The sequence below is a fragment of the Balearica regulorum genome, chromosome 7 (genome assembly GCF_011004875.1).
Source record: "Balearica regulorum gibbericeps isolate bBalReg1 chromosome 7, bBalReg1.pri, whole genome shotgun sequence".
NCBI lineage: Eukaryota > Metazoa > Chordata > Aves > Gruiformes > Gruidae > Balearica > Balearica regulorum.
In genome coordinates this window covers 15,308,695-15,335,816 of record NC_046190.1, presented here as the reverse complement: position 1 = coordinate 15,335,816, position 27,122 = coordinate 15,308,695, and the positions used below count along the sequence as shown (strand labels likewise).

General features: G+C 41.1%; 1 protein-coding gene and 1 long non-coding RNA gene across 16 annotated transcripts in view; one reads left to right on the top strand and one right to left on the bottom strand.

Annotated features, from left to right (window-relative positions):
- The window catches only part of BTRC (beta-transducin repeat containing E3 ubiquitin protein ligase), a 121,663-nt gene that overhangs the window by 35,547 nt on the left and 58,994 nt on the right, over positions 1–27,122 (bottom strand). For all 15 annotated transcript variants that reach the window (XM_075758065.1, XM_075758067.1, XM_075758071.1 and 12 more), the window contains one exon: positions 21,302–21,391. In XM_075758065.1, coding sequence (XP_075614180.1) covers positions 21,302–21,391 — 90 coding nt within the window. The remainder of the gene's footprint in view (positions 1–21,301; positions 21,392–27,122) is intronic.
- LOC142602590 (uncharacterized) lies at positions 485–10,509 on the top strand. Its single transcript, XR_012836329.1, has 3 exons — positions 485–890; positions 9,554–9,669; positions 10,356–10,509. It is a non-coding gene; the product is annotated as an uncharacterized LOC142602590 (long non-coding RNA).

The following is a 27,122-nucleotide window of genomic DNA, read 5'->3' as shown; positions in this document are numbered from 1 at the left end:
AGAAAGTGCATGGCTTCAACTTCACCAATTAGAAAAAATGCAGCAGTTCTCATCATTTCAGCAGTCTTCCAAAGCGGGATCAAAAGACAAGTGCTTTAAGAAAAAGTTTTACCTTTAGTTTTCCCAAATGGAGCCACCGCATCCAGATACCACTCCTAAAATCAATACAACCGTGGAAACAACTCATACTCCCCTGAAGGTAAGCACCCTAGGCAGGGTGCGCTTTAGTTAGGTTCCTTTACTCATCACGACAATTTCAATATGTAACCACCAGGGGACTTCTGAACATTGCTCAGGTTTAGGAGTTTGCAATTTTAATATTAGTATGTGACAGAGAGAGGAAGAAATACAATAGGATGCGTTAGGCTATCCACAGCTATGCTTTCACTTCTCTGACAAGTCCAGTAAGAAAGACTAGAAGTAACTAGACCCGAGTAGCTGACAGAAGCACCTGACAAAAACTTCCCAGCATCGCCCGCCAGTGTCCCTCAGTCCCGGCTGACAGCTGTCCTTGCCATTCTGGGCCCGAACTCTGTCCGCAGTCCTGCTGCTGCACCCAAATCCTGACACACAGACCTTCCCTCCCGCGGTACAGATGGCATCCAAGGCCATTCCTTTCATCCCCTTAAGAGGACTCGGAGAAAAGTACTGGCAACAACTTCTCTCTCCCCACAGCTCTCGCATGTGGCAGGAGAGGATTACAGTCCGATATCTGACCTGTCCAGCGGGACTGAAAGGACATCTGAAGTGAAAGCAAGACCTCCGCAGTTGCAGAGCTGTTAGTGATGCTGGCAACCCTCAGCTGCGTGCCTCTTTGGGCTGACACAGCAGTCCACCTGTTCTCCCCCGTATCTCCAAATAGTTGTGCCTTGGATCTGAATCAGAGACAGGTAAGAGAGAGGTTGTGCTGACCGAACTGCACTAAGACATGGCATCAGCAGCGCTTCCCCACACACGCATGCCTGAGTACCGAAACTTTCAAGATCTCTGATCACTTATGGATGTTGGAAGCAATATATCTCCCATCTTCATTTAGGAAGCAGTTCGCAGTCGTTGTTTCTGTGTTTTTGTTACTTCCAGACAGCGTAACTTAATGAGGTCCTTGGCGCCATCTTAGGAGATAAGGGGAGGCAGCAGCTAGTGCCAAACGTAGCCATTCTCCTGCAAGCACATTATGTACTCCAAGTGTTGGCTTCATTTTTGGGTGCAGTGGGAAACTTTGAATTGTAAGGTAGACGTTCTGTGTATGTAAAACTGGGAAAAGCAGGTACCTAGCAGTGGAGGTTAACTGGGAGTAATGAATTCAATACCAACCCTGCTCTGAGCATAAGGCTGGACCTCCTGAGGTATCTTTCAACCTAAGTGACTTTGTGTTTCTAACCTCACAGTCAAAGCTCATCTACGCTCCCCAGGCTTTTGGAGAGAAAAGCAATTTAGATTTTGACTGAAGCCAAGTTATAGTTGTCTGATGTTGATGTATTTCATTTATCATAAGCAAAATCTGAAATTCTTTTTAAAAGATGCTGTACACAGAATTTTTTTTAAAGGCTTTCCAACTCTGGGCTTCACAAGCCTTTGCTATTGTATCATTCATTATTTGTAGCAACCAAATAACCAGGTTCTTAGAGAGTCCTGCAGATATGCCTGCTCTCTAGCTTTGCAAGTTGAGAGCATGCAGGATTTAAGAGACATGTTTGGACATCCAATCTTGACTTTCAATTCCATCCTTCCAACTATTTAAATTTTAAACTTATATTCACTTATAACCTGAGCCAATTTCAAAACTCAGGTCTCAAACAATGAAATTAATTCACTGTGATGCCTAATCATCTGCAGTCTTCTAAATCAAATCTCAAAATGCTTCCATTACAAGCCACCTCTGAACTGTCCAGGACTACAAATTATGATCCAGAACAGGGCTGACAGATCTAAATTAACATGGCAGGAGAACAACCTGATTCAACTCAGTAGTTCACACAATTTTAAAAAATCCAACGAAAACAACATATGCACATAATTAATTAACCAATATTTTTACAGCCTACAATCAAAGACTTATAAGGAAAGTTTACTTGTCAGAAGAAGGGCTTTCTTTGCTGAGAAATTACAAGTCTTACTTAATCTAATTTTTTGTAGTATAGTTGTTAACTTACGTATTTTTCACTTTTATTTTCTTCTAAATGAATGTTAGGCTAGGCACAAAAGCTATTGTTTAAATTGACAGAAGTAGAGTCAGAAAAAGCAACGCCGAAGTATTTTAATCATCATGTATTTTAACTAAATTCTCGGTTTGTTATCACTGTTACAAGGGTTTCATTTTGTGTTGAGAAGGAACAGGAGGATCTCAGACTTCATGGATATGAGAAGACAGTTAATCTGAACCCATGCACACAATTAAGACAGACCTTACCCAGTCAAGCAGTAGTATTCGCCAAGTACTGCAAAGGGCAGAACAATGCTCCAAGAGAACAAAGGGACCAGAACACATGACAATAACAATGAGGAGCATGCAGTCATCTGCCCAAGCTTCCTCTTCCTTTCAGAAGAAATGCAGGTTGTGTCACTACCTTAATAGGATAGTTAAACCATAAGCTTTGCATCAGCCAGAAGAATTAGATATTTGCACGTACATAAGACTGAGTGTTAATAGCTGCAGTACAGTTTAGGGTAATAATTTTACAATTTCTGCGTACTAGAGAGCGATCAGAAAAATAAACATAAATAAATTCCTCCTAGAAAACGAACTCCTCAACCACAAATGCTCAAACATCTTCCATGTTTCTCTTTCCTCATTTCTTAAATTAAGCCACTCCCCAAGGGCCATTCAATTTATCCCAATAAAACAAAAAGGATATGACTGCTCTCTAAAAATATAGGGGATAAACACCAAAAAGGGAAAAGGAACTATTAAAACAAAAGGAAGAAACAAGCTGAAGAAACAGTGGTACAATCTCTCCATGAATAAGCTAGCTTGGAAACTCAGAGAGGATTTCCAGTTGTTAGAACAATCGGGTTCTGGAATCATCTTCTGATGGAAACAGAATGGAAAAAAGACCTCAGACCAACCTTTAACTGGTTCTAACACAAAACTCAGTTAAGTTCACTAAAGGGACAAAGTAGTATCTGCAAGAGCAAAAGGCTGGAACCAGTGACCTGCGAGGTCCCTGAAGGTAGAATGACACAAACCAGGCAATGTCCTGCACTGCAAGAGGACATTCATTACCTTGTAGCTCAGAGTATTTCTGAGAGGGCACAGATGCAAACTTGCCAACCGGTAACTGAACAAATTGTCTTTCAATGAGTAGAGAACATTGATGGGACTGTGGGCTCCACTCGGTTACATATACCAAGGTAGGGCTTCATTCCTCTATCATGGATGACAGGTGACTGCTTCAGCAGAAAAAGAACTGTCAACTTTCAGCCTAACATGTGCCCAGTGAGCTTGAGCATACCCAAGATTTATGAAATGTACAGCCTACACCTTTCCACTAGGTGCTGGACTGCTGAGTTGCATGCTATTTATTCTGGTAAGATTTTATCCATCCATCCATCTCAGCTCCAGGAGATTCACAGATAACTTCAGACTGCCCTGAGGCTAATTTCAGTGTGTCTACAGTTGGTTCAACAGGACACCCCTCACAGTCTCCAATGCATTTGTAACAAATGTATTACATGGGAATAGAAAATATCTCTTTTCATACCTTCATTGCCTCCAGGTAAACTCTCATAGGATCTCAGGCAAAGCTTTAAGCTGTTCATTCATGTGATGTTTGGATGTTAGATGAAGATAAGATCTGGACGTTTGCAATGCAAGTGACCTTAAAGTTTCTGATATGGAGGCACTTTTGGTGGAGGAGTTACCTTCAAGTCACTTACTGGGGAGATCAGCCTGTGATCTGCCGGGCAGTCAGCTGTTGTGACTATGAACTCCATTGTCTGCACGGACAATCACCTATTGTCTCCATAATTAGAAGAAAAGATATATGGCTGATTTCATCATTGTTGCTTTCTTCTGCTAGCTTCTACCTTTAACTGACCAGTTATCTGGATATAGGTTGCAATGGGTATCTGCCAGTCTTGGGACCTCAAAGAGCACAAACTCAAGACAGGTACCAGCTGTCTGACTCCAAATCAATTGTTATGACCAGCATGATCAAAACTTGTCCTGCCAGTCAATGATGATCTACTTTGAGAGACAGAATGATGGAGACAAGTGTCTGACTAGACAGATTATTTATGTTGAGTCACTTGAGGTCCCACGCAAGATGAAGAGTTCTTTAGTTCAATATCAGGAAACTCTGAAGGTAAATGTGTCTCCACCTGAGGGAAGGATTTGAAGCCCGATGATCTAGTCTTTCATATTAGAAGGGATTCTAAGTATCAGCACTTGATCCAAAGAAGTTACTATGGTGACAAATGGTCAGAAATGAAGGTAAAGACAATTACACATATGGAAGTACACCAAGGGTAAGACATCAAGTTCTCCAATGACAACAGTTTTATTCTATTAAATACTATTGTACGAGATGAGACTGCAGACTCATCAGCGCTGCTCCCATTTCCCAACTGATAACTTATCTACGCAGCGTAAAAATTCACATTTTTCTGACCCCACCTTCATGGGAACTACAAGATATATTTTAGGGACTACTACTTTAATATATGTATTGATTTCGTTAGCACAGCTAAAGTTTTATAATCTTTCTAAAGACAAATTACAATCTGTAATAGTTTATAAATAACTGTTTAGCTATTAAAACCTTGATAAGGTAAACTTACAAAATAATTTGTCTTTAAATAAATATTCTCCTTGTGTTTCTATATTATTGGAAAAAAAGTTTAACATACTTACATTTTATAGATCAGATACCATGTTGCATTACGTGAGAAACAAAGTTATCTGAATATATGAAAAGGGGACAGTTAAAATCAAGTAAAAAAATTGAATCTTCCAAACTTTAAAGTGTTTCACCTAGAAAAAGATACTACTGTAATTTTTAAGTGAGGAAGGATTTCTGGGCAATAGTAATATTGATTATACACAGCTGGAGAAACCATACAAAACCTTTAGATATATAAGACTTGCTATTACTTTTTCAAACACACAAAAAATCTCCCAAGTTAAACTGAGTCTGAAAATTGTGAACCAGTTTAACCTGTTGGGGGTTTTTTTTGTTTAGTTTGTTTTGTTTTTTTTTTTTTTAAAAAAGGAGAGAGAGAAATTCTAAAGAAAATGTTGCTGGTGTTCTGTTCTGTCTACAGCTAGTAGACAGTTTGCTAGCCCTCATAGCACACAGAACAAAATGGAGTAATTGGAATAAGTAAAATATACAGCGTTTACCCAGAGATAGATTCTAACACATAATACAAATAGGCTTGGTTTTGGCTTCTCCAATAGCATTCAGGAAGGCTTTTGGTGTGCTGGACAAAGCATATACATTCTAGGAAGTGCACAGGTATAGGATCCATGGAGTCTAGCATTCTGCTTGAGGCCATCACAGGGGAAATGCTTTGGGAACTTTGTTACTTAAACACGGTCTGGTGTGTGCTTGACTGCCTGAGCATTTGTGGGAGCTCTTTGAAAGCTACAGGGCAGGGTGAGAGAGAAGGAAGAGTTCTGGGAAAATTCCTTCCTGTATAGGCTCTAATTACTTAATGATTTTCTTTATTAGATCTAAACTAGGGTGGCTTGTCCATATGACTTGCCCTGCAGCAGTTTGTACAGGGATTCTGGGTAGCTTACTTAAAGATGAAAGCTGCCCCTCCTCAGAAGAGTCCTGGCTGGGTGAGGATCTCTTTAGATCGCAGGAGTCAATACAGCTGTAACCTCCTCAGAGCACATACAACATTGTCTGAGAACCTGGCTGTACATCAAAGCCTTTGCGGTGGCCTCAGGTCATCACTAGCTTTACAGAAGTAGGTATATTGCTCTATGGGGTTCCCTTTTATGTCAGTCCTGATGTTCAGAAAGTTACATTCACATGAGGAGTAGTTTAGAGAGAGTTTGATGAAGAGGTGATTGTTACTGAACTTGTGAGGAAAATCGGTGGGAGTCCAGAAAGTGAGCACAACCCTCGGAAGAGGAAAGGAAAGATGAACTTGCAGTTAAAGCAGAGGACTAGACTGTCAGTAGAGCTAGGGGACAACTCTAACTCCTGGTTCTCCTTAGGTTTTGGTCTGATCCTGGCTTAGATCCCCCTTTTCTGCTGAGATACTATGCAGCTACTTTGCAGGGTGTTGCAGAGTTACGTTACTGTTCCCTAAGCTGACTGAGCCTCAGGGAGAAACTAAGTAGTAACACCCTACACACAGCTCTGATCCTGAAAGACAGTAGAGAAAAACTTCAGAGCGACCAGGCAAAAAAGGTGAAGCCCGAGAATGAATTTTCCCCCAACTTGCTGGGGAGGGGTGGTGTGTGGGGTGTGAATGTCCCCCAGTCTCAAAGCAGCTCTCAAACTGAAGGGGCCAGAACAGGGAGAGATGCATGTGGGGGTGGGAAGAGAAAGGCAGGAAAACTGCACTGAGAAAATGCAAAATATAGGAAATTGCATGTGAAAAATATGTGAAACATTTTAAATTAAATCAACAGAAAACAGGCTCCAAAAAACAACCAAGAACTTCTAGCACTGATAAAATCATCCAGTTGCAAAACCCAACCAGGAACTAGGTTGATTAGGTTAAAAAAAATTCAGGTTATCTGTATGTTCATTTTAACATGTATGTGAACATTAACAACCCTTAGGCTACCTATTAATTCACATGTGGCATATTTACAGTATTTATGATATCATGCCCCATGCTGGGACATCCCATTACAGAGTCACGGTAGCGGCTCCATACTTAAGGTGAATTCTGCAACCCAACGCCTCTTTCCTGTTATTCTCTTACAGTAAGATTACTTTGGGGCAAGAATTTACCATTTGGTTTCAGCCCACAAGGGAATCTCTTTGGGAACTGACAAAACTGATGTAAGCAGCTGTGGAATAATTTACTGGGGTTTGTGTTTTATTAAAGCAGAACAAAAGGCTTTGAGAGCTATTGGTGTTTTAAGCAACAACAAGAATAACGTTTGGCTTAGAAAGTGTCCATTTTTTCTCAGACTTTCCCCTTGCCTCCCATAAGGATCCTATTTGATTGCAAATTTGACTGCAACCATTGGTAAGTGCATCTTTCCCAAGAAGCATGTCTAACACAGCCTTTTAAAAATGCAGATGGACCTGGGCAGAGAGAAGGTGCCAGAGAAACGGAACCCAAATCAACATTAGGTGTACACAAACAAAAATAATACTTTGGTACAAACCACGCTTCAACCGATACTGTGTTTCCAGATCCCCAAATGTCTAATAAGGAAATGTTAAGCAGCATTATCCCTTTTTACAGATGGAAGAACTGTGATGGAAAAGCAAAATATGACAAAGACAAAAGATGTCACAAAATCTGGAGCCATAATTCCTAATCTAACACGCCTCCTGTGAGGCCTCATTGGTTACTATAAATAAACTATTTCCTCCCTAGATTTCAGTTGTAAAAGTACCTTTTGAACTTCTCCGCACAAAAGGGACGCCGTGAGTTCAGCCCTTGCCCCGAGAAACACTGGAAGGATTAATTAAGGTTTGTGAAGCACTCAAACTACAGGGGAAAACCCCAGGAGGAAGTTTGTATTTCCATATTCTGACCAGGGCTTGAAAGGCATGCAATAAGTACAGCCCGGGGCACAGAGCAAACAACACAAATAAAATAAAATATTGAACAGCTGTTCGCTAAGTGAATACTGTTCATCCCACACACCAAACTTTGTTTCTGCCTCAGGCTACAGGAAGTGGGGGGAATCAGATAGAGGCAGAAATAAAATTTTACTTCAAAGGGTTAAATAGTAGTAAAGTTATTAAAAATTGAAACTGTTTCTTATAAAGGAAAATATTAGACAACCTTAACAGGGAGAACTGCAAGCCCCACTAATGATGAATGAGAAATACAACTGGTTTAGATAGTACAAAAGGTCTGTTGGCTTATCAGGTTAACTTTTTCACAGAGATGTAATGTCTTACAAGCTATAAAACTATATGGATATCCCAACTATTCATTTTTAAAGGACGGGGAGAGAAGAGGATACATCACTGTTACAAAGTAAGAAAGGTCAAAATACTACAGTAAGCAAAGATGGTGAGATCTGCCTAGAACTAAAACCCCCCAAAAACCCACCTCACCCATGCAAGCCCTGCTTTCTACCTCATCTATTTACTGCGATCTACCTAAAAGCAAGCAATGCAAAGCTGGAGGGTGGGTGTGAACTTACAGCAGAGCCACACCAATAGCCGGTAGTTTGCTGGGTGCAGTGAGCTGATTTTTGGCTTCTCTCACAAACCGATAAGATTTTACTTGCTTTTCACCATCAGAAAGTGAGAGAGTCTGTGTCCTGATTAGAAAAATGAAAGAAAAGTAGCACGAACACCATGCGCAGAATGACAGAGCATCGTTCTTCAACTGTTACAACTTCTTTGGGAATTACGGGGAAGGAGAAAAGTAATGCCTGAAAAACACAATGCAATGAGTAAGGAAGGAAGAACAGGAACCATGTTAATCAGAAGCAGCTGGATTCCCCTACACTGCAAACAGTTATACTACTTCATAATATTTCTTATTTTCCTTCCCAGAAATCATCCCCTAATTATCACTTTTTCCCACGTTATTTTTTCCCTTTACAAAAATACCAGTTTTCCTACGACTGGTATTCAGATCTAACAGTCATTAATTCCCATGTCTATTTTTAGAATGTACTTAAGAAAACTGTGATTTTATCAAACCTCTAGGAAAAAAAATAAATCAAGTCAATCTTCTTAGCAATTACAGCAGCCAAATCTTTCAAATTATGATTTCTTGTTGGTAAGTGAATAAACTGAAAAACATTGGTGCAAAAAACCCCACTGACAAAAACCCCAACAAAAAGGAACATTAGGAAATCAACACAGCATTTGCTCTCTCCTGTTTTTTTGCTGCTGAAAGCCACATGGCACACATAGTATTTTTAACTGAGGAGTCTCATTTCAAATATATGCTGAGGAATCTTATTTCAAACATATACTAAATAAGGAGGGCAGTAATAAAACAGGCAGTCCCTTACTCTAATTTTATCCGCCTCCCTCCTCTTCTTTCCTCGATGCAGTGAAACTTTAAATCCAACATCAAACCCCGACTCTCTCTCTTTTTTTTTTTTTTTTTGTAAACAGTGATCAACATTTTCCTAAATGACCCCCGAAAGGACCTACTTTGAAACTACTCATTAGTAACAGCCACGTTTGCAATATTAACCTGGATGCGGCTGTTTATTAAGATCTTTTAAGGGGTTTAGAATGAAGACACACTGCCGGTGTACAGGGAGCACAGAAGGGGTAATTTAAAACCCATGTTTTTCCTCCCCCTCACTGAAAACATGCCCAGCATTGTGCAGCTGTGCTGCCAGCTTCATCACTCCCTCCATCTCTACTCTTGCTAATTAAAAGGTTGATCACAGAACAATGCTCTTCTCATTAATTTCGGCTTTCTGATTGGGCAGGCTTCCCGCTCGCTCCGCCTGATCTTTTCCACACTGCTGAAGTTAATGTGACAGGAGCCCGAAGATGGATTACCCGCTGCCATATTGCCCATCACCTCCAATCAGCAGCTATCTGGGTAAACTGATTGTTCTAATTTGCTCTCATTATTTTTACAATATCAGGAGAAAATAACGCACACAGCTCACTGTCAAAGCCGTGAAAATCAGCCATTAGTTAAACCCAGACACTGAGTGGCTTTATTAGAAGCACTGCAGTTTATTGATGCAGCTTCGGTAAACTAAGATAATACCTGCCCTCTTTAAACACACTTTTAGGGGCATATTTATGTTGAAAGAAAATATTTATAAGGATACTTTTGGAAACGCTCGCCGTCTCAGCCTGTTATCTTGATACGCTGGCAGACAACGAAGATTAAGAACAATGGAGGCTTGACTTCCACATAAAGAAGGGCAAAATATGCAGCATTATCCACACAGCAGCCTGCCTGCACATCTCAGCTACTATTTTACAGTTTAAATAAAAATCATCTCAGTACTAATGACAGGGGAATATGTAAATACACCCCCAAATTGCACAGAATATGGTACTACTGTAAAGGCAAACACGGTACGGGCATAATTGTGTGAGCTGTATGTACAAGGTCAACAATTTAGTTTTGGGTTTGTTTGGGGGGGATTTTGGGCTAAGCAAAGGAGCCTGTGTAGCCCAGCATCAAAACACAGCGACTGAGAGCAGGAGCTCCAAACGATAAGGGAAACTGTTTTGTAAAGCTGGGAACTATTTTTTTCCCCCTACGAAAAGGCATTGTGCTGCCACAATTTGGGAATGAGTCGGAGCAGAAATGTCACTTCACCCTGAAGCCTCACAGGATCCCATAGCTAAGAAATGAATAAAGTATTGTTAGCGTTACAAAGTCAGGCATTTTTACACTGCAGTGGTGGTAAGAACTACATTGAAAATCCTGGACCTCTGACAGTCTCTATGCTGTATAGAAAGGGATTATTTTGCCTGCTGCCTATCTGCATCTTAGCAAAGGGAAATGCTAAATAGAGGGATTAACAGAAATATGATATCTTAAATCTTGCTAAACATAAACCTTAAACTGGTGTCTACGACACTGTAACTCGCAATGTGCTCTAAGAGTGACAGGCAGAGAGCAGCAGACTGATTTTACTTTTAAATAATACCTAAATTAGATTAGTTCTTTGTGTAGATCTGCATGAACCAGAGGGGACATTCATCATTGTGCCAAAAAAGTTAAATTCACTGGGGTACGCTCAAAGTGAATGGTTCTAGACCTACGTTTTATCTCTCAGACACATCATCAAGATGCTGTGCCAATATGCATGAAGCCAGCTAGGAGCTGCAAGAAAGACAACGGGAGAGTAACTGGATACCAGAAAAGGTTTAATTTTTCCCTTTGTAGATTATGAATTGCTTGGGACAGGATTCGTGGCTTCTCTGTCTTGTAAGCACAGACCATCCCTTTCAATACTTGAGCTTCTTTTTTAATATTTAAATGGCTTAAATATAAGTAAGGGTATTCTCCTCCCTCCTCCTCCAAAACAGATGTAATTCTAGTTCCCCCTCCTCCCCCTGCTGTAATTTAAAACATTACAATTTTCATTACTGCTTTTTAATATTTTTAAATTCTCAGTAGCTAGAGCCTTGTGTTTGGGGGTTGATTTTTTTCTCCCTCTTAAAAAAGGCACCTCCCAGCTTTGTTTGGTATCTCTTTTGACCCTTGCTAATGGTTTTCTCTTGGAGGGGCGTGCCACGCTTTTCTCCTTAAAATTCCTGCACTGAAAGACTGCACCACACCACACTCCACAAAACGTGCTGATGGCACAAATTACAAGCCCCCAGCCGAACACTCCAGCCCCCACCATTCGGGCAGATTTATGTGGGCTCTTGCCGACGTTATTACAAGTCAGAGTTTATTGGGAAATTGTTACATTATGCGGAGTGTCTAACAAATTGCTTATGCTGCTATAATTGGATTACAACAGCCGCTTGCTCCCACCGGTAAGATTAGGCAAGTAGGACTCCTGCCGATCTCTGAGCGTTAGCAGTAATTTTATTTGCCTTGCCTCTCTCTTTCCTAACAACATGCCTCTTTCCCTGCCAGCTGTCTGCTGAAAAGGCACAGGCTTGTTCCTTGGCCCTAACAATGCAATTACAGCCCTGCAGATCGCACTGTTTGTGCATTAAGTACAGAGCCAAAACGAGGCGAATTGATCGTTTGACTTTTGGAGGAGCCATGTGATCTCTGCGTGCGGGTGATCCGGCATGCATCAGTGGGCAATGCTGCAGTACACGCCTGATGATGAACTCGCTCCACGCTATTTCCCCTCCCCTGTCCGCTCCTAACAGCAAAGACGTCGGAGCTTACCCCCCGTTAATCCCCATCGGTCTACAAAAACAGGCTCGGTTTTAGCAGCTCTCTCGCTAGGCTCAACTCAGAACTCGCTCTGCCTTCTGAAACGTGACACTTGCCCACACCGATGGCTTCCCTGCAGTGGGCTACACTATGAAATGATTATTCCAGTGTTTCGCAACACAAACTTTAGTGTAAGAACTGGACATATTTTTTCAAACAACTTTTTCAGTTCTTGCATTTGAAAAATATTGAAGACATATCTAGTTAATGTCACAATGATGGTATTTGTATTTGCTACCATCTGAGGGTGCTGCCACTGCAGCTGACTACTTAAGAAGCAATGCTTCTCTTCCCATGCCACCATTTACCACTAAAACCATCAACGATTTGGATTCCAAACTGCTTCACATTTCCATCACAAAAGATCCCAAAGTGCTTTATAAGTGCAAGTCCAGTTTGTTTGATAACTCTTATCCTGGTGAAGTCTCCTTACAAGCTTACCGTGACAGGACTCCTCAAGGCTCTAATTCTTTATGCAGAGTATCAATCACCAAACCAGGAAACACCTGGGGTGGAACTACAGCATGTGACACTACACACAATACAGGTGCAGGGGAATTTTGATTACAGGTGCCAGATCAAGTTCTAAATTTTAAAAGATTTCTATTATATCTTCACTGCCTGTACACTGAGAGGATTCCAGGGTGATACAGTTTAGAAAGGACCTCAGAGTTCTCCAGCTCAACCTCCTGCCCTAAGCATGGTGCGTTATGCAGCCAGATCAGGTAGCTCCAGGCTTCACTTAGCCTGGTCTTCAAAACCTCCCAAGGATGGAGGCTGCGGAGCCTCCGCAAGCAACCTGTTCCAGTCGACTGTCATCACCACAAAAAAGTTTTTCCTTATAACCAGTCAAACCTGAGGAGTCTCTAAGATCTGTGTGGGAGCCCTTCCAGTATTTACTGAACTCAGCTTCACAGGTAACGCAATTTGCTTTCTTGAGATTCCAAACCCAGGGCTCCAAAATTTAAAAACATCTCCATTGAGTTGGCCAAACTTTGGAAATGATTCTTCATATCAAGATTTTGCGTAGCACCTTACTGACCATCCTTACTGCAGAGCTTTGAGAACTGATCTCCAGAATACATTTAGAGACCCTCAGCTATAAAGCAATTTAGGAGTTAACTGTTACATTAATATTTCTTCAAAGTCTCTTTTGCATTTAAAAAAAACACACGCAAGTGCAATTCTTTTATAATTCGTGGCTTCACTGACCTCCAAAGTCATTTTGGGTGGTAAGAGAAGCAGAAATGACAACCACTTCACAGTGTTTGCATAACTGAAGACTAAAGAAGCCTGTTTACATGTAGTTTAACACTCAAAAGAAACTCTGAACAGCTGAAATGCCTTATAAATAGCTCAGACCCAGAGGAAGTGCAAACGTCTGCATTGTGAATTGTAGATCTTAATTACAGACAATGGCTGGTACAGCAAGTAGCACGGAAAAAAAAAGTGAAACAGTTGCACTGTTCATGGTTGGCAATAATTCTTCAGGAAAATATTTACTATCAATCAGTTATGAGAAAAGGGACTCTGCGCTCATAAAACAGCACGTTGCTTCTCATACCAGGACCATTTTGCTTCAGCATAATCTGAATTTAAACAGCTTGTTTCCTGCGGATATAATTTTGGAAATAAATAAAACAAGTCTATCAAAATCTGGAGAATGTGTATGGTGGGGTGGGGGGAGCAGGAATATCACATTTCTTTCTCAGTCATTTGCGAAGAGGTTATTAGACTGAGGGGAAGCTAAAGCATAAAGATTGTCTTGACCTAAAAAAAAAATAAAAATAAAAAATTAGAAACTCGCAATTAAGATACAAGTAGACATATTACTAAGAAAGGAAGATCATCATTAGGTCAAAGCTTTTAGAGAAACCTCCGATGCCGTTTTCTACTTGTGCTGTCTAAATACTGAGGATTCACAGTTTCAAAGTCCCTTTTGAACATTAAGTAATCCCAGCAATGTCCCTGCAATACCCGCCATTCACACAACCCTCTTTTTACAGAGAGAACACCTACAACAGAAGGATAAAATAACATGCTTAAATCTCTATTAGCCAGTGGCTCAGGCAGCGTTTATTCAGTTTGCAATGCCCTCAAAAACTGTCCTCCCAGAGAAAGGTATATGCAAGCCACCAAAAGGGACCCTGCTACGGAGTGGTCTGGAGCAGGAAGCACATCCACTGACAGACCCTCTACATCGTTACACAGAAGCTTAATACTAAAAATTAAGGTATGTAGGAACATACTTTCTCATTAAAAAGTGCAAGGAGTATCAGGAAACTGAATGTAGCTAGCTAGTCAAATAATATTTGTTCATGATCAAATTGCTCTAATTTCAATCTCAAAGAGTGGAAAGGCTTCAAAAGCACTGGAAAACTACGCATTATCTGAAGATACACAGACTCAATGGTGTATCACAGCAGAACTCAGTTGGCTGTGTTGTTCATGCAAAGTAAATGCAGGGACAATCTCAGGGAAGAGACGCCATCAATCTGTGACATAAAGGGACTTGAGAGTACAAGAGGGACACTCCTCAGATCAATTTGTCCTACTGCCAACTGGAACATTCAGCCTGGAACCCTAAATGTTTGTTTATTAAAGAGTACTTGTGGTTTCTCCTTTGAATTCATATAAAAATTCTGACCTCAATGTTGTCATTGTGCTGGTTTTATTCTAAAAATTCGGAAGTAGCAATGCAAAAAGAACTGACAAAGGAAGGTAGATTTCAATTACCAGCCACTTCCACCACTCCTTACTTCAGGTGAATCATCTCTGAATGTAAAATGCGTAGCTATAGCTAAATAATACTATGTATCTTTGAAAGAAAATTTCACATAGCATACTTGAAGTGCCAAGCCCTGTTCCGTGTTTCCAGAATTGAGCAGAACATAGCTCTGTCCCCCTGTACACTACTAACAGCTTGCTGAAGAAGCAGAACATCATTACATGCTTAAGCAGGACTTTTCATCCAAGGGTCAAACAAACAGCATACAGTTAAATTTCACAACATTGCTGCAGAGTATGATTCAGTTCCCTTTTTGATGAGGAGCAAGAAAAGCCATCATAGCCACAGAGAATAAATCACTAGATTCCTCGTTCAATACTGTAACCACTGCAGCATGCACATTTACAAGTATGATGAACAGCAATCAAAGATTCCCTAGAAGACACAACATGCTTAAAAGACCCTGAAAAATCCCTTGGCTTGCCAGGACCTTAAAAAGCAGGACCAGTTATCACATATGGGTAGCAAGGAGTTGCCTGAAACAGAAGACTAATTTTTCAAGGGTGGTGTGCATGACTATTTTTCTTCCTCCCATTCTGCTTAGATAAAGATAGAGGCAGAGAACCTCTCCCAGTTGCTGCTGAGTTCAGAACTAAGTAGAAACCTGGGGATGCTGTATGCCATTTAGAAGGTGTCTTTGCATTGTCTCTGGCAGGTATGCCATAGGGTGCCTATCTCTGGCACATGTAGGAAAGAATTCAATGTGCAAAATGAAACTGAAACACTGCTTCATACAGCAGATACAGACAAACTGGAACTGACTGCAGGAGTTAATAAAACAGTAAAAACCTATCTAACGAATGCAGGAAATGCATATTGACTGTAGAACTCTGTGAGATCAGTGTACACTAGTCTCTTGCTGGGAAAGAAAAGAGCACTTTGAATCAAAAAGGTATTTCCATGATCCAGGGAAATGCAAAATCTAATGGACTCCAAGCAAACAGCAAAACTCAAACCTAATACAGCCCGCATTATGAAAGGATGAAAAGGTAAGACCTCTGTTTGAAAACAGGAATATATATATAATCCATCCAAGCAAAGACTCGGCCAAGGAGACTGGAGACACACCAGAGCATCGCTCACCGCACAGCAAATAGAAAGTGTGGAGGTCATCACAGAAAGTAAGCGGTCCCGTGAAAAACTTGTTTGCACATCCAGGAGCATCACAAGAATCCTAGTGACATACCAGATGCCAGGGGAATTTTAAATGTGCCCCTCTCTAATTGAGGATGAAGCACACACCAACACCATTATCTGGCCCGAAGATACTGGCTTACAAAATATGGAACAAACAATGGGAACAGATGCTCATTTGGCCAGATTTCAATAAGCTTCATTAAAACCAAACACCCTGTCCTTGGAGCTCAGGTTCATGCTACGTTTCTACCTTATTTAAGCACCTAACACCAATTCCTGAGAAACTTGTCCAGTTGTGATTGCACATCAGTAGTACCATAAAAAGAAATGCTCTCTGAGACATTTTTTGGTTCCTAAAGAGACAAACAGGAGGAGTTTATGTATATATATGCATGTGTGTGCATGTACACACATATATAAAAGCACAATTAGAGACTGCATTTCCTTTTTAAAGACATTTGGTTAAATATACATCAGACTTGTAGATCACTCAAAGGCAATGGGCAAAAAGATGCCAAAAGATTAACAGAAAATCTCCTGAGGATAGAAGGGAACCAATGTTATAGATCACGCAGGTGACATCTGTGCATCACAATATATAATTTTTAATTTAAAATCCCACCTCTTCAGTTAAAACATGCACACACTTGAAACAATTTCTACTGTTCCTTATTTGCTTCTACCCAAATATGCCCAAGTCCCATCAATGGAGTTTCAGAGGACAAATACCAGAAAAGCAGGGCTACAAACAATATACAAAGATTCATCAGAACATGATATTCTAGTTTTATTTTTAAATGACTGAATAAAACTAGATAATCCATAGGCTTGCAAAAGCCACTGAGCACCTAGTTGCACGGGCAACATGACGTCGAACAGGAAACCAGGCAGACAAGGTTTCCTAATAAACACAGACTTCCTTGAGCAGTCAAAAAGACAGTGGCTCTATGCTACTTTCGTAATAGAATCATAGAATGGTTTGGGTTGGAAGGGACCTTAAAGATCATCTAGTTCCAAACCCTCTGCTGCGGGCAGGGACACCCTCCACTAGACCACGTTGCCCAAAGCCTCATCCAGCCTGGTCTTAAACACTTCCAGGGAGGGGGCATTCACAACCTCTCTGGGCAACCTGTTCCAGTGCCTCAACACTCTAACAGTAAAGAATTTCTTTCTAACATCTAATCTAAATCGACCCTCCTTCAGCTTAAACCCATTACCCCTTGTCCTGTCACTACACTCCCTGATAAACAGTCCCTCACCATCTTTCCTGCAGGCCCCCTTCAGAAACTGGTAAGCCACAATTAGATCTCCCCGAAGCTGCCTTTTCTCCAGGCTGAACAATCCCAACTCTCTCAGCCTGTCCTCACAGGAGAGGTGCTCCATCCCTCTGATCAGCTTCATGGCCTCCTCTGGACTTGCTCCAACAGCCCAATGTCTCTCCTGTACTGGGGCCCCAGAGCTGGACGCAGTACTCCAGGTGGGGTCTCACAAGAGCAGAGTAGAGGGGCAGGATCACCTCCCTCGACCTGCTGGTCACACCTCTTTTGATGCAGCCCAGGACACGGTTGGCTTTCTGGACTGCAAGTGCACACTGCAAGAAAAGCCTATCTATTTATTATAGATTTCTTTTCCCTCCATTTTAGAAAGAATGCTAGTAGTTAGGGTGGTAATTTACATCTGGATGTCCTGTGCAGAAGTACTTGTTCACAAGAGAGCTTGATGGATGGACAGTGCTTCAGTCTGAAAAAAGATATCTCAATATTGATGTGTGTGGCCTCAAGGGAAACCACATTTCATTCTCTGAACAAACATTAGAAACATCAAGCACACGATCAGTAAATAGCATTAATGGAGTCTTAACAGAGCACAATTTTCTTTTTTGCAAGTAGGTGCAGAATCAGAAATTCTGTTTTCAGAAAAACCATCGTGTCTTGGAGACTGACTGACACGTCTGACAAGCATGTGATAATGCTGACTGTGGCTACCAGTCAGGGCTGATACCACACTGCAGAATCAGAAAAGGTAAATCATGATTTCCAAAGTCATCCTTTTAGTCTTTCACTGCCAGTTTAAAAAAAAAACAAACAGAAAAAAATTTGAAAACACTAAAATACTTTTGGAAAAGTGCTGCAGATACAGAAACCTGCAGTTGTACTTTCCAGTCTTCACCCTCTTGACAAAACATTTTAAAGTCCAAGGCTGTAAGACACATCAATCATGGAGGATAAAACTCTCCACATGCATAAGGCTAGGAGCAGGCCTCTGAACTCCTTAAATCCCATTTAAGCCCTTTACCTAGGGAACATTTAACAGTTGTGCCATTTACCTATGCCATCCCTGAGCCATCTGCATTGAGCTAACCGGATTTATAAATGCTTCGACACTTCTGGACTTTGAAAGACAAACTTTGTTAGAACCTATTTCATTTTGGTTTGTAGCTGGGAAAGCAAAGGAAAGGAGTACAATAGCCAGGCAAGCTCATACTAGAGGAATTATATACCCAGAAAAGTCCTTATGGGGTTTTATATATGTGTGTGTGTGCATGTGCATATATATGCATGTATACATATATAGTTTTTTTCATATATATATATGTGATGGCAGATTGTCCTAGAGCATATGGAGACACAACACTTAAAAACATACGCTTTTTCATCTCCAGCGTGATGCTTCAAATTCATCCTCAATAACATGAGACAAGTCTTGCCGTTCCTGCCTTAAGCCCTACCCACACCTCTTACCATGATCCCACTGAAAACGCAATTTTAGGAGAGTTTATTATTTAGAGCATTAGGATGTTAAAGGTATGTCATTTCATTTAAAAGAGGTTTCACTTAAATTAGCTGTAGTTCTTGCACATTCTTGCTCCTTAGGAAGATGATCAGGTCAAACAAGATGCTATAAAGCAGATGGGGGTGAATGGGTTTACTCTAGTTAGCTTGCTGTGAGCGGCTTCATGGCATCAGAATGATGCTGTACGACGATATAATTCAGTCAGAGCTGCTCTGGCACCTTGCTTAGAGTACTTTGTATCATGAAGCGCCTTAGGAAGAGGTATGCAATACCAGTCATCTTAAGTTAGGAATAGAGGTGTTGGTATTAAATATTAATACTTTGTACCAAGATTGGTAGCTTCTCTCTGAAGTGCTTCTCCAGTGAAAGGTAACCTGGCATGTCAAGCACAGTTTATGAGCACTACGCCACCTGCAAGCACCATGACAAACTTTTATGATGGCCAATTCCCTGACAGGAATCAAAATGGGACATCCAAATTTCACCAGCAAAATCTCAGCAAAGGTTTAACTGGGAAATTATCTTAAAGGTCAATACAAAAGTGACACCCAAAGGGACAAGGCACCTTTAACAACCATTCAAAGTATGAAAAAAAAAAAAGGACTTCAAGAAGATCAAGGAATAAATAACTGAAAGAGAAAACAAGCTTTCGAGTGGTCAGGTTTGCAGTGACATAGGAGCAACAAAATGCCAGCTGGTTTCAGTAACAGATGGCTGCATGCACTGATCTGCCCTGCATGCCCATTCTAAACTTCCTTTCAGTGGAAATACAAAGCTTACACAAGGCTAAACCCATCCTTCATGCAGCCTTTCCATACATATATATTGGGTTTGTGTGGCAAGGTTTTGGTAGTGGAAGGGCTACAGGGGTGACTTCTGTGAGAAGCTGCTAGAAGCTTCCCCCATGTCCGCCAGAGCCAATGCCAGCCGGCTCCAAGACAGACCTGTCGACAGAGCCAAAGTTGAGCCCACCAGCGATGGTGGTAGTGCCTCTGGGATAACATATTTAAGAATGGGGAAAAAAACCCCAACTGTGCAATTGCAGCTGGAAAAAGGAGTGAAAATATGTGAGAGGAACAACCCTGCAGACACCCAGGTTAGTGAAGAAGGGGGAGAGGCGCTGGAGCAGATATTCCCCTGCAGCCCGTGGTGAAGACCATAGTGAAGCAGGCTGTCCCTCTGCAGCCCGTGGAGGTTGATGGTGGAGCAGATATCCACCTGCAGCCCATGGAGGACCCCACACTGGAGCAGGTGGATGCCCAAAGGAGGCTGTGACCCTGTGGGAACCCCACGCTGGAGCAGGCTCCTGGCCGGACCTGTGGCCCCATGGAGAGAGGAGCCCAGGCTGGACCAGGTTTGCTGGCAGGACTTGCGACCCTATGGGAGACCCACGCTGGAGAAGTCTGTTCCTGAAGGTCTGCACCCCATGGAAGGGACCCATGCTGGAGCAGTTCATGAAGAACTGCAGCCCCTGGGAAGGACTCATGTTGGACAAGTTGGTGGAGGACTGTCTCCCATGGGAAAGACCTCACGCTGAAGCAGGGGAAGAGTGTGAGGAGTCCTCTCCTGAGAAGGAAGGAGTGGCAGAGACGTGTGATGAACTGACTACAATCCTCATTCCCCATCCCCCCGTGCCACTGGAGGGTGGAGGTAGAGAATTCAGGAGGGAAGTTAAGTCTGGGAAGAAGGGAGGGGTGAGTGGAGGTGGTTTTAAGATTTGGTTTTATTTCTCATCCTCTGATGTGATCGGTAATAAATTAAACTAATTTCCCCAAGTCGAGTCTGTTTTGCCCGTGACAGTAATATCTCTCCCTGTCCTTATCTTGACCCACGAGCCTTTCATTTTGTTTTATTTTGTCTCCCCTGCCCAGCTGAGAAGGGGGAGTGATAGAGCAGCTTTGGTGGGTACTTGGCATCCAGCCTGGTTCAACCCACCACAACATACTGCATCACAGCTCAAATGTTTTCCATTCACAAGCAGCCCTACACATATGTTGTTTTACTCTAGTTATGTTGAATTTTAAGAAAAGAGGGTAGCTAATGGCACCTCATCTTTTCCAATCACATCTACTATAATTCTCAAGGAATTACTTTTCTCTGACGGGCTAATATATCCATTTTCTTACCATTGTGACCGCCCTATCTCTCTCCTCCCTCTCCCTTAAATACAGCATTCACTATATTTTAATTGAAAGGTTTTGCACTTCCCCTTTAGTATCCAAGAACAGGAACCATGATATAAAGAGCTCTCATGCAGTATTTTTACCATGTATCTTGACATTTATCATTTGAAGTTGCCACAGCTAATTACAAGGCAGACACAGGTCATCCCACTGGAAAAGCCTATTACTTGTATAGCAGAATGAACCCTTCAACTCTAGATAGCTCAGGACTCAGGTAATCATTTCCAACAGAGAAAAACAGCAAGTTTGAAATCTCCACACTGAAGGACAGAAAAGCCTGCCCAAAATACTTGCTTTCTGTTTAAATATTTTTTCCTAACTGTAATTTTTAACAAGGACTTTTCTTTGATTAACAATGAACAATCTGCTAAAAACCCCTCAAAACCAAAGCCGTTCTCTTACTTACTTTGGCCACACAATTTTCAGTCTTCATAGCAGTGCTTCCTAGACATACTGTTTCCTGGTTTAAGCACAGTCTGGCACAGCTGTTGTAGGTCTGCAGAAAGATTAAAATGGTTATGAATAGAAGAACACAATTTTCTTTCAGGCATCACATTTTTGGCACCGGAACCCACAACAACTCTACTACATTTCCTTTTTCCTAAGGTGTAAATGTTTCAAACCAAAATAAACTAGTTTACAGCCAAAACCTATGTTCAGGGCATGCATGTCCTCTGAGAAACTACGTACAGTTTTATAGTTCTGAGATACACAGGAAAAAAAAGATTTCTCTTTTCCTTTGAAAAAGGAAAAAAAAATCTGATCTCAGTTGTTCAGTCTTTCACAAAACACTGCATAACTGAACAACCAAAGCAAGGTGATTTCTACACACTAGTTATCACAGTGTATGTTGAATGTTAATAAACATCCTCTGTCTTTATCGCGTGAAAATACATAGGGACAGTACAAAAGGTTATAATCAGAAGGGAGCAAATGCAGACCACATCTCACTTGTTGCAGGACCCTGAGCTGGGGCTGCAAACTTTGGAGTCTTTGCAGAATGCATTATTCAGTCTCTATCCTTTTTAAGGGCAGTATATGAACTGTACTTACGAAGTGTGCTTAAAATTATAATTTGGTTGATTTAGCTATTTAAACTAAGATACCTGAATAACTCAGGAGTTTCTAATGGAGGCTTCCCCCCTGCCCAACTTTCAACACCTTTTTAATTACTAGTTGATTAAGCTCACATTTTCTAGCAGTAGTAGGAGCACAGTAGCACCTAAGAGCTCCAGTATTGGATTAAAACCCAAGCGCCCATCGCCATTTACAGAAAACTGCTCCCAAGCAAAAGTGGCAGCCCAAAAGCAAGCGCAAACTTGCTTGTTGCAAGAGTAGTAAGTGGACCACAGAGAAGATGTTGCTACCTCAAATCGTTACATGGGGAAAACCCAAGAAGCATGTTGAAAGAGAATGAAATTAAACTTGCTACAAAGACATTTCCAAGAGCACTAACTAAAACATACTAACATTCATGATATTTTTAAGATTGCCTTAAGGGGCGGATGCACAAAGATTTGTAGTGAACTGCCTGTCAGTTCTCTTTCCCTGTAATATTCGCTGGCAGTCTCTGAAGATCCTTCTTTCAGGGCTTGCTATGGATTTCTATTTGTTTGATTTGAAACTAATTCAACCCCAAAGCCTGTCACAGGTTACAAAACCTGTGGCCAACACTGGTATCTTAAGGGCTTGTAAACCTCTCTGTCTACTCCAAAGCTACGTCATCAGAGCCAGATTCCCTCAGCACTAAGCACCAAACAAATTATCTCCCCTTTCTGCCCCTCTGCCACAGGCCCCACTCCGGCACAAGGTGCGGGCAGTAGCAACACACATACCAAGAGAGGAACACGTCGCAAAGGACATCAGAGGCAAGAATGCAAAGAGATTAAAAGGGGGTTACACTAAGCAATAGGAGATACGCCCACAAACCCAGTGCGCCTAACAGTCTCCAGCTCAGGAGGATGGTTAGCACCAACTGATGGGAACTGAATGTTCACAATCAGTTTATAACGTTATTCACCTAAGGTCTTGTGATGCTCATTAAACACTCTCTGCTGACCACCATGGGAAATCAGTACACTGGCTCAGGTGGATCTGTACTGGTCCAGCACAGTACAGGCACTCTTGGGGAAATTCAGGAAATCACAGTCCTTTCCACCTTACTTCTTACAGACCCCCTTTAAAGTTCACCATGAAACAGAAACAAAAAGGAGCTGAAAAGCCCTACCCTCTCCAATGCTTTAGCAGTTCATGTTTTATTTCTGAGTGAGCTCTCTAACCAAAAAACAACCAGTGACAGACAGGAATGCAGAATATCCTGGCTCCAGCAGATCTCCTTACAAGTCATAACACTGATATCTAGCAATTTCTGACTCTGGATCTAGAAGGAGGAACTGAAAAATTTAAACACACGAATCCTTTCAAAGTGCCGTGCAGATGAACAGAGTGCCTCTTTCAGCAGGGGAGGTTCAGATTCAAACTGGGATTAGGCCACAAGCAAACAGAAGTCTGATGGACTCAACTTAGCCTCTTGCAAATATTTGCCAACATCATAAAACCATCACTCTGGTATGCACAGAACTTTCTCCTCAGAAGACAGACCAGAATGGCACAGACTATGATAAATTGTGGCTTAACTGTAGTGGCCCAACTGGTGGACAGAAAGTTGACACCATCTGCTTTGCACTGACGTTCAGACAATACCATGCAAACTTCATTTTATAAGCATCGTGTTAGGTAAATTCAACCAGATTCTGAAGAGTTGGTAAGATTCTTTGTTCAGTATTTACATTTGTGCAATGTAACCCATTTATCATAAATCAGTGATTTCTTTCATTTGCAATTTAATTCCTAAAATTCCAGTAGCAGTATTTTTGCACAACTTATATGCTACATACTGTAAATTTTATGAGGAGCCCTGACTTGAAGAAAGCTACTACTAACTCATCTTTGCAGATGTAAAACTCAGCCACAAAAGCATTTATTGAAAGCAATAAGGAAGCCTGTGGCTCCATGAACTGAACCATGAACTGAACTCAGATCTTGTCAGTCTTTTTCCTCCCAAGACAGGTATGCACAGACCTTGGTAGCAAGCCAGCTTTTTAAAGGCCGGGCTTACAACAAGCTCTCTCACATTTCCAAATGGGAAAGAGCAGACAATCCAAATACACAATGTGAAATACTAAATGCTAAACCTAAAAGCCCTAGAACTTTCTGAGAAGGAAGAAAGCCCACTACACCACTATTCAATAGTTGTATGCATGTCAGAATGTAGATACAAATAATTATTCCAATGTATTGCTTCATTTTTATTATTTTCATCCACATACTACACCTCAGCGTGAACAGCACCAACTGAACTTCCAACTTAACTTGTTCATCAAATCCCACAATACCAGGACAAGTGACACTTGATGGAACTAGTATAGTATAAATTTAAAGCAGATAAAATGAAACACTTCTTCACACAGCAGGCAGTGAACTTCTGGAGCTTGCTGCCCCAGGATACCATGGAGAGAAACAACAGCAGCAAGTGGAAAAAGGGATTAAACAAACTCATGGACGGCAGATCCATAGCGTACTTGGCAGAGGTATCCTCCAGACATCCCTAGTGCAACAGCAATAGATGCTGTAGGAGGGAAATGGAGCAGAGTGAGCGGCCAGACCCGTTTGCTCTCATTCAACAGCATCTTCCACTGACAGCACTGGATGAGCAGATTCTGGGACTGACCTGGTATCAGTACCTCTCTGCCCTTTGACAACATGACGACGACACTTAAATCCCTCCTTCCCAGCCTTTTCAGCCACAGAAAGGAGAGAAGAACATGCTTTTACTGTGAGAATCAATTTTTACACAGAAATTTTATTACATAAAGATCTATGTAAGTGCCAAATTACCAGACAACCATTTAGTCCTTCATCAGCTCTTTGTTTCTCAATGAAAGTGGTGGGGAAAAAAAAGAAAAAGAAAAGGAGTACGTATAAGAGACTCAACCCATCAGGATGCAGATTTGAGAATAAAACACATAGTGATCTGCAGTTCAACGTCCATTACTATGTCTGCAAAGTTACAAAGTTCTTCTGTTCTTAGTTTCACATTCTCACAGAAGAATGCATTATTAGCTTTGTGGGATGCATAAAAAGGGTAAAGAAGATTCATGTGCATGTTCTACAATACATTTTAAAAGGTTTAAAGCAAAAATGCAGAAGAAAGTGTGGTTCTCCCTTAAAGTCCACGGGGGAAAAAGAGGTAATGTCACTCTACTTAATAGGTCTCAATGGAAATGTATTGATAATGCTGCAAAGAAGCTGCATCTGGCTCATGAAGTCAAGGCATAAGAAGCTGGGAGAATATATTGTGAAGTTAGTACTATATGGTTGTCTTCTAATGTTTCTCTGTAGGCAGCAGTTACTGGCTACTGTGAGACACAAGATTACTGCTGGACATGGAGATTTGATTTCATCTGATATTGTCATATTTATGTCCGTACACTAACAGTTACTAGTGAACAGACCTAACTGAAAGCAGAATCAATGTCCTATCATCAAGTAATAATGCAGAGCCCTACATTTTAGGGAAAACATTTGATGGTGTCTCATGCTAGACTGCAACATCAGAGTACCTCCTTTCATTTGTTCCAATGCCTATGGGAACACTGACTAACCTGGAAGAAAACCAAGAAAATCAAAACCAGAACCAAGCCTCGGAGAAGCAAATTTCTCAGGCTCACCTTTAAAGCTCGACCCTTTTACGAATCTCATCTAATTTGCACCAAAACTGTTCAAGTTTCTCCTCACCTGTCATCAAGATAAGAGGTTTCTTCACCAAGGAAAAGCAGTCTGAAATGGTAGCCTAGTTCAACGCCACGGGCAGATAGCTTTGCATTGGAGTGCTTTAATATGTTTTTATATTGCATATAAAGCATGCAAACATAAACCAGTTTGTTGAAAAGTACCCTCTTTGTGGAAGCTGGCTGTAATTTTGAACAAGTTTTCAATTTTCGCACTGCTGCTAGGGTAAAACATTTTAAAGAGTTTAATTTTTACAGTGGCTTCAATGACATGAGATTATCTAACAAAGTAATGGTTAATCAATAGAGGGTTTAGTTGTCAGGTGAAACATATAACACACTAAAAGGGATTGATTGCAAGGCTCCTCCTTATTTACTGGGAGGTATATATTTAAAATGACACAAACTTGTTACCAAGCTGCATTCCTTTAACCTTGCAAAAGCCGTTTGAGAACAGTGTTAAGCAGCCCTATAGCAAAACAAGCTCTAATGAAGAAAACAAAACAAAACAAACCCCTACAAATACATGGCAGCACCAAATCATGTCAGAAGCAGGGGAACCACAAAGCTGTATTCACTTTCAGCCAAAGGCTTAAAATGCCACAGACACGCTAGACTATGGTTCACTAAAGATAGAGCTGTATCTGATCTCATTCCGTGAGTGTCTTTGGTTACATTTTTCTTTTTAAAGAAAGTATGATCCTGTTCTTTGACATAAACACATAAACATTTCTACTCTTGTCTGCCTAGCTCTGGACAAACACCAAATGTCAACCTGAAGCCTCAAACCCCAGGCAGAACTGTGTGTGTGTGTGTGTGTGTGTGCGCGCGCATGCACAGCTTTTCTGCCAACTGAAACTCCTTTCTTTGGCCATTTATTCCAAGAATCCCCAGTCCCTGAACAAAACTCCACTTTTTAATAGAAGCTGCAACCCAGGAGTTCAATAAGATTTCCCCCCCCAATAGTTAATAATTACATGATTTATCAGAGAAAGATAACACTAATAAAAACACAGCAAAAAGACAAAACCCATACCCTCCCTTCAAGTCATTTTCAGGGAAAAGATTATTAAACTGTTCTTTTTGAACAAGGGCTTTTGTAGCTAAGCACAAATTGCCAAACGGTTAGAAAAAAAGTTATTAGACTCAGAAGAATTCAGCAGAAGTGGGAAGTTATATAAACAAATCACTCCAGCAGATTTGGAAAAATCGCTTTCATCTTACTGAGAGTCTTAGGAGACTTGCATTAATTACCCTTTAAAGGTCTTTCACATGGACTATTTAAAATAAATGCAATTTATTTATTTATTTCAAATGAGGTGATTCTTCTGAAAGAATTAAGTAATCTCAACAAATTTAAAAACGTTTTTATAAACAGGTAATTAAAAAGAAGACTAGAATTAAGTCAAGCTGTAAGACATTACCCAGGATTCACTG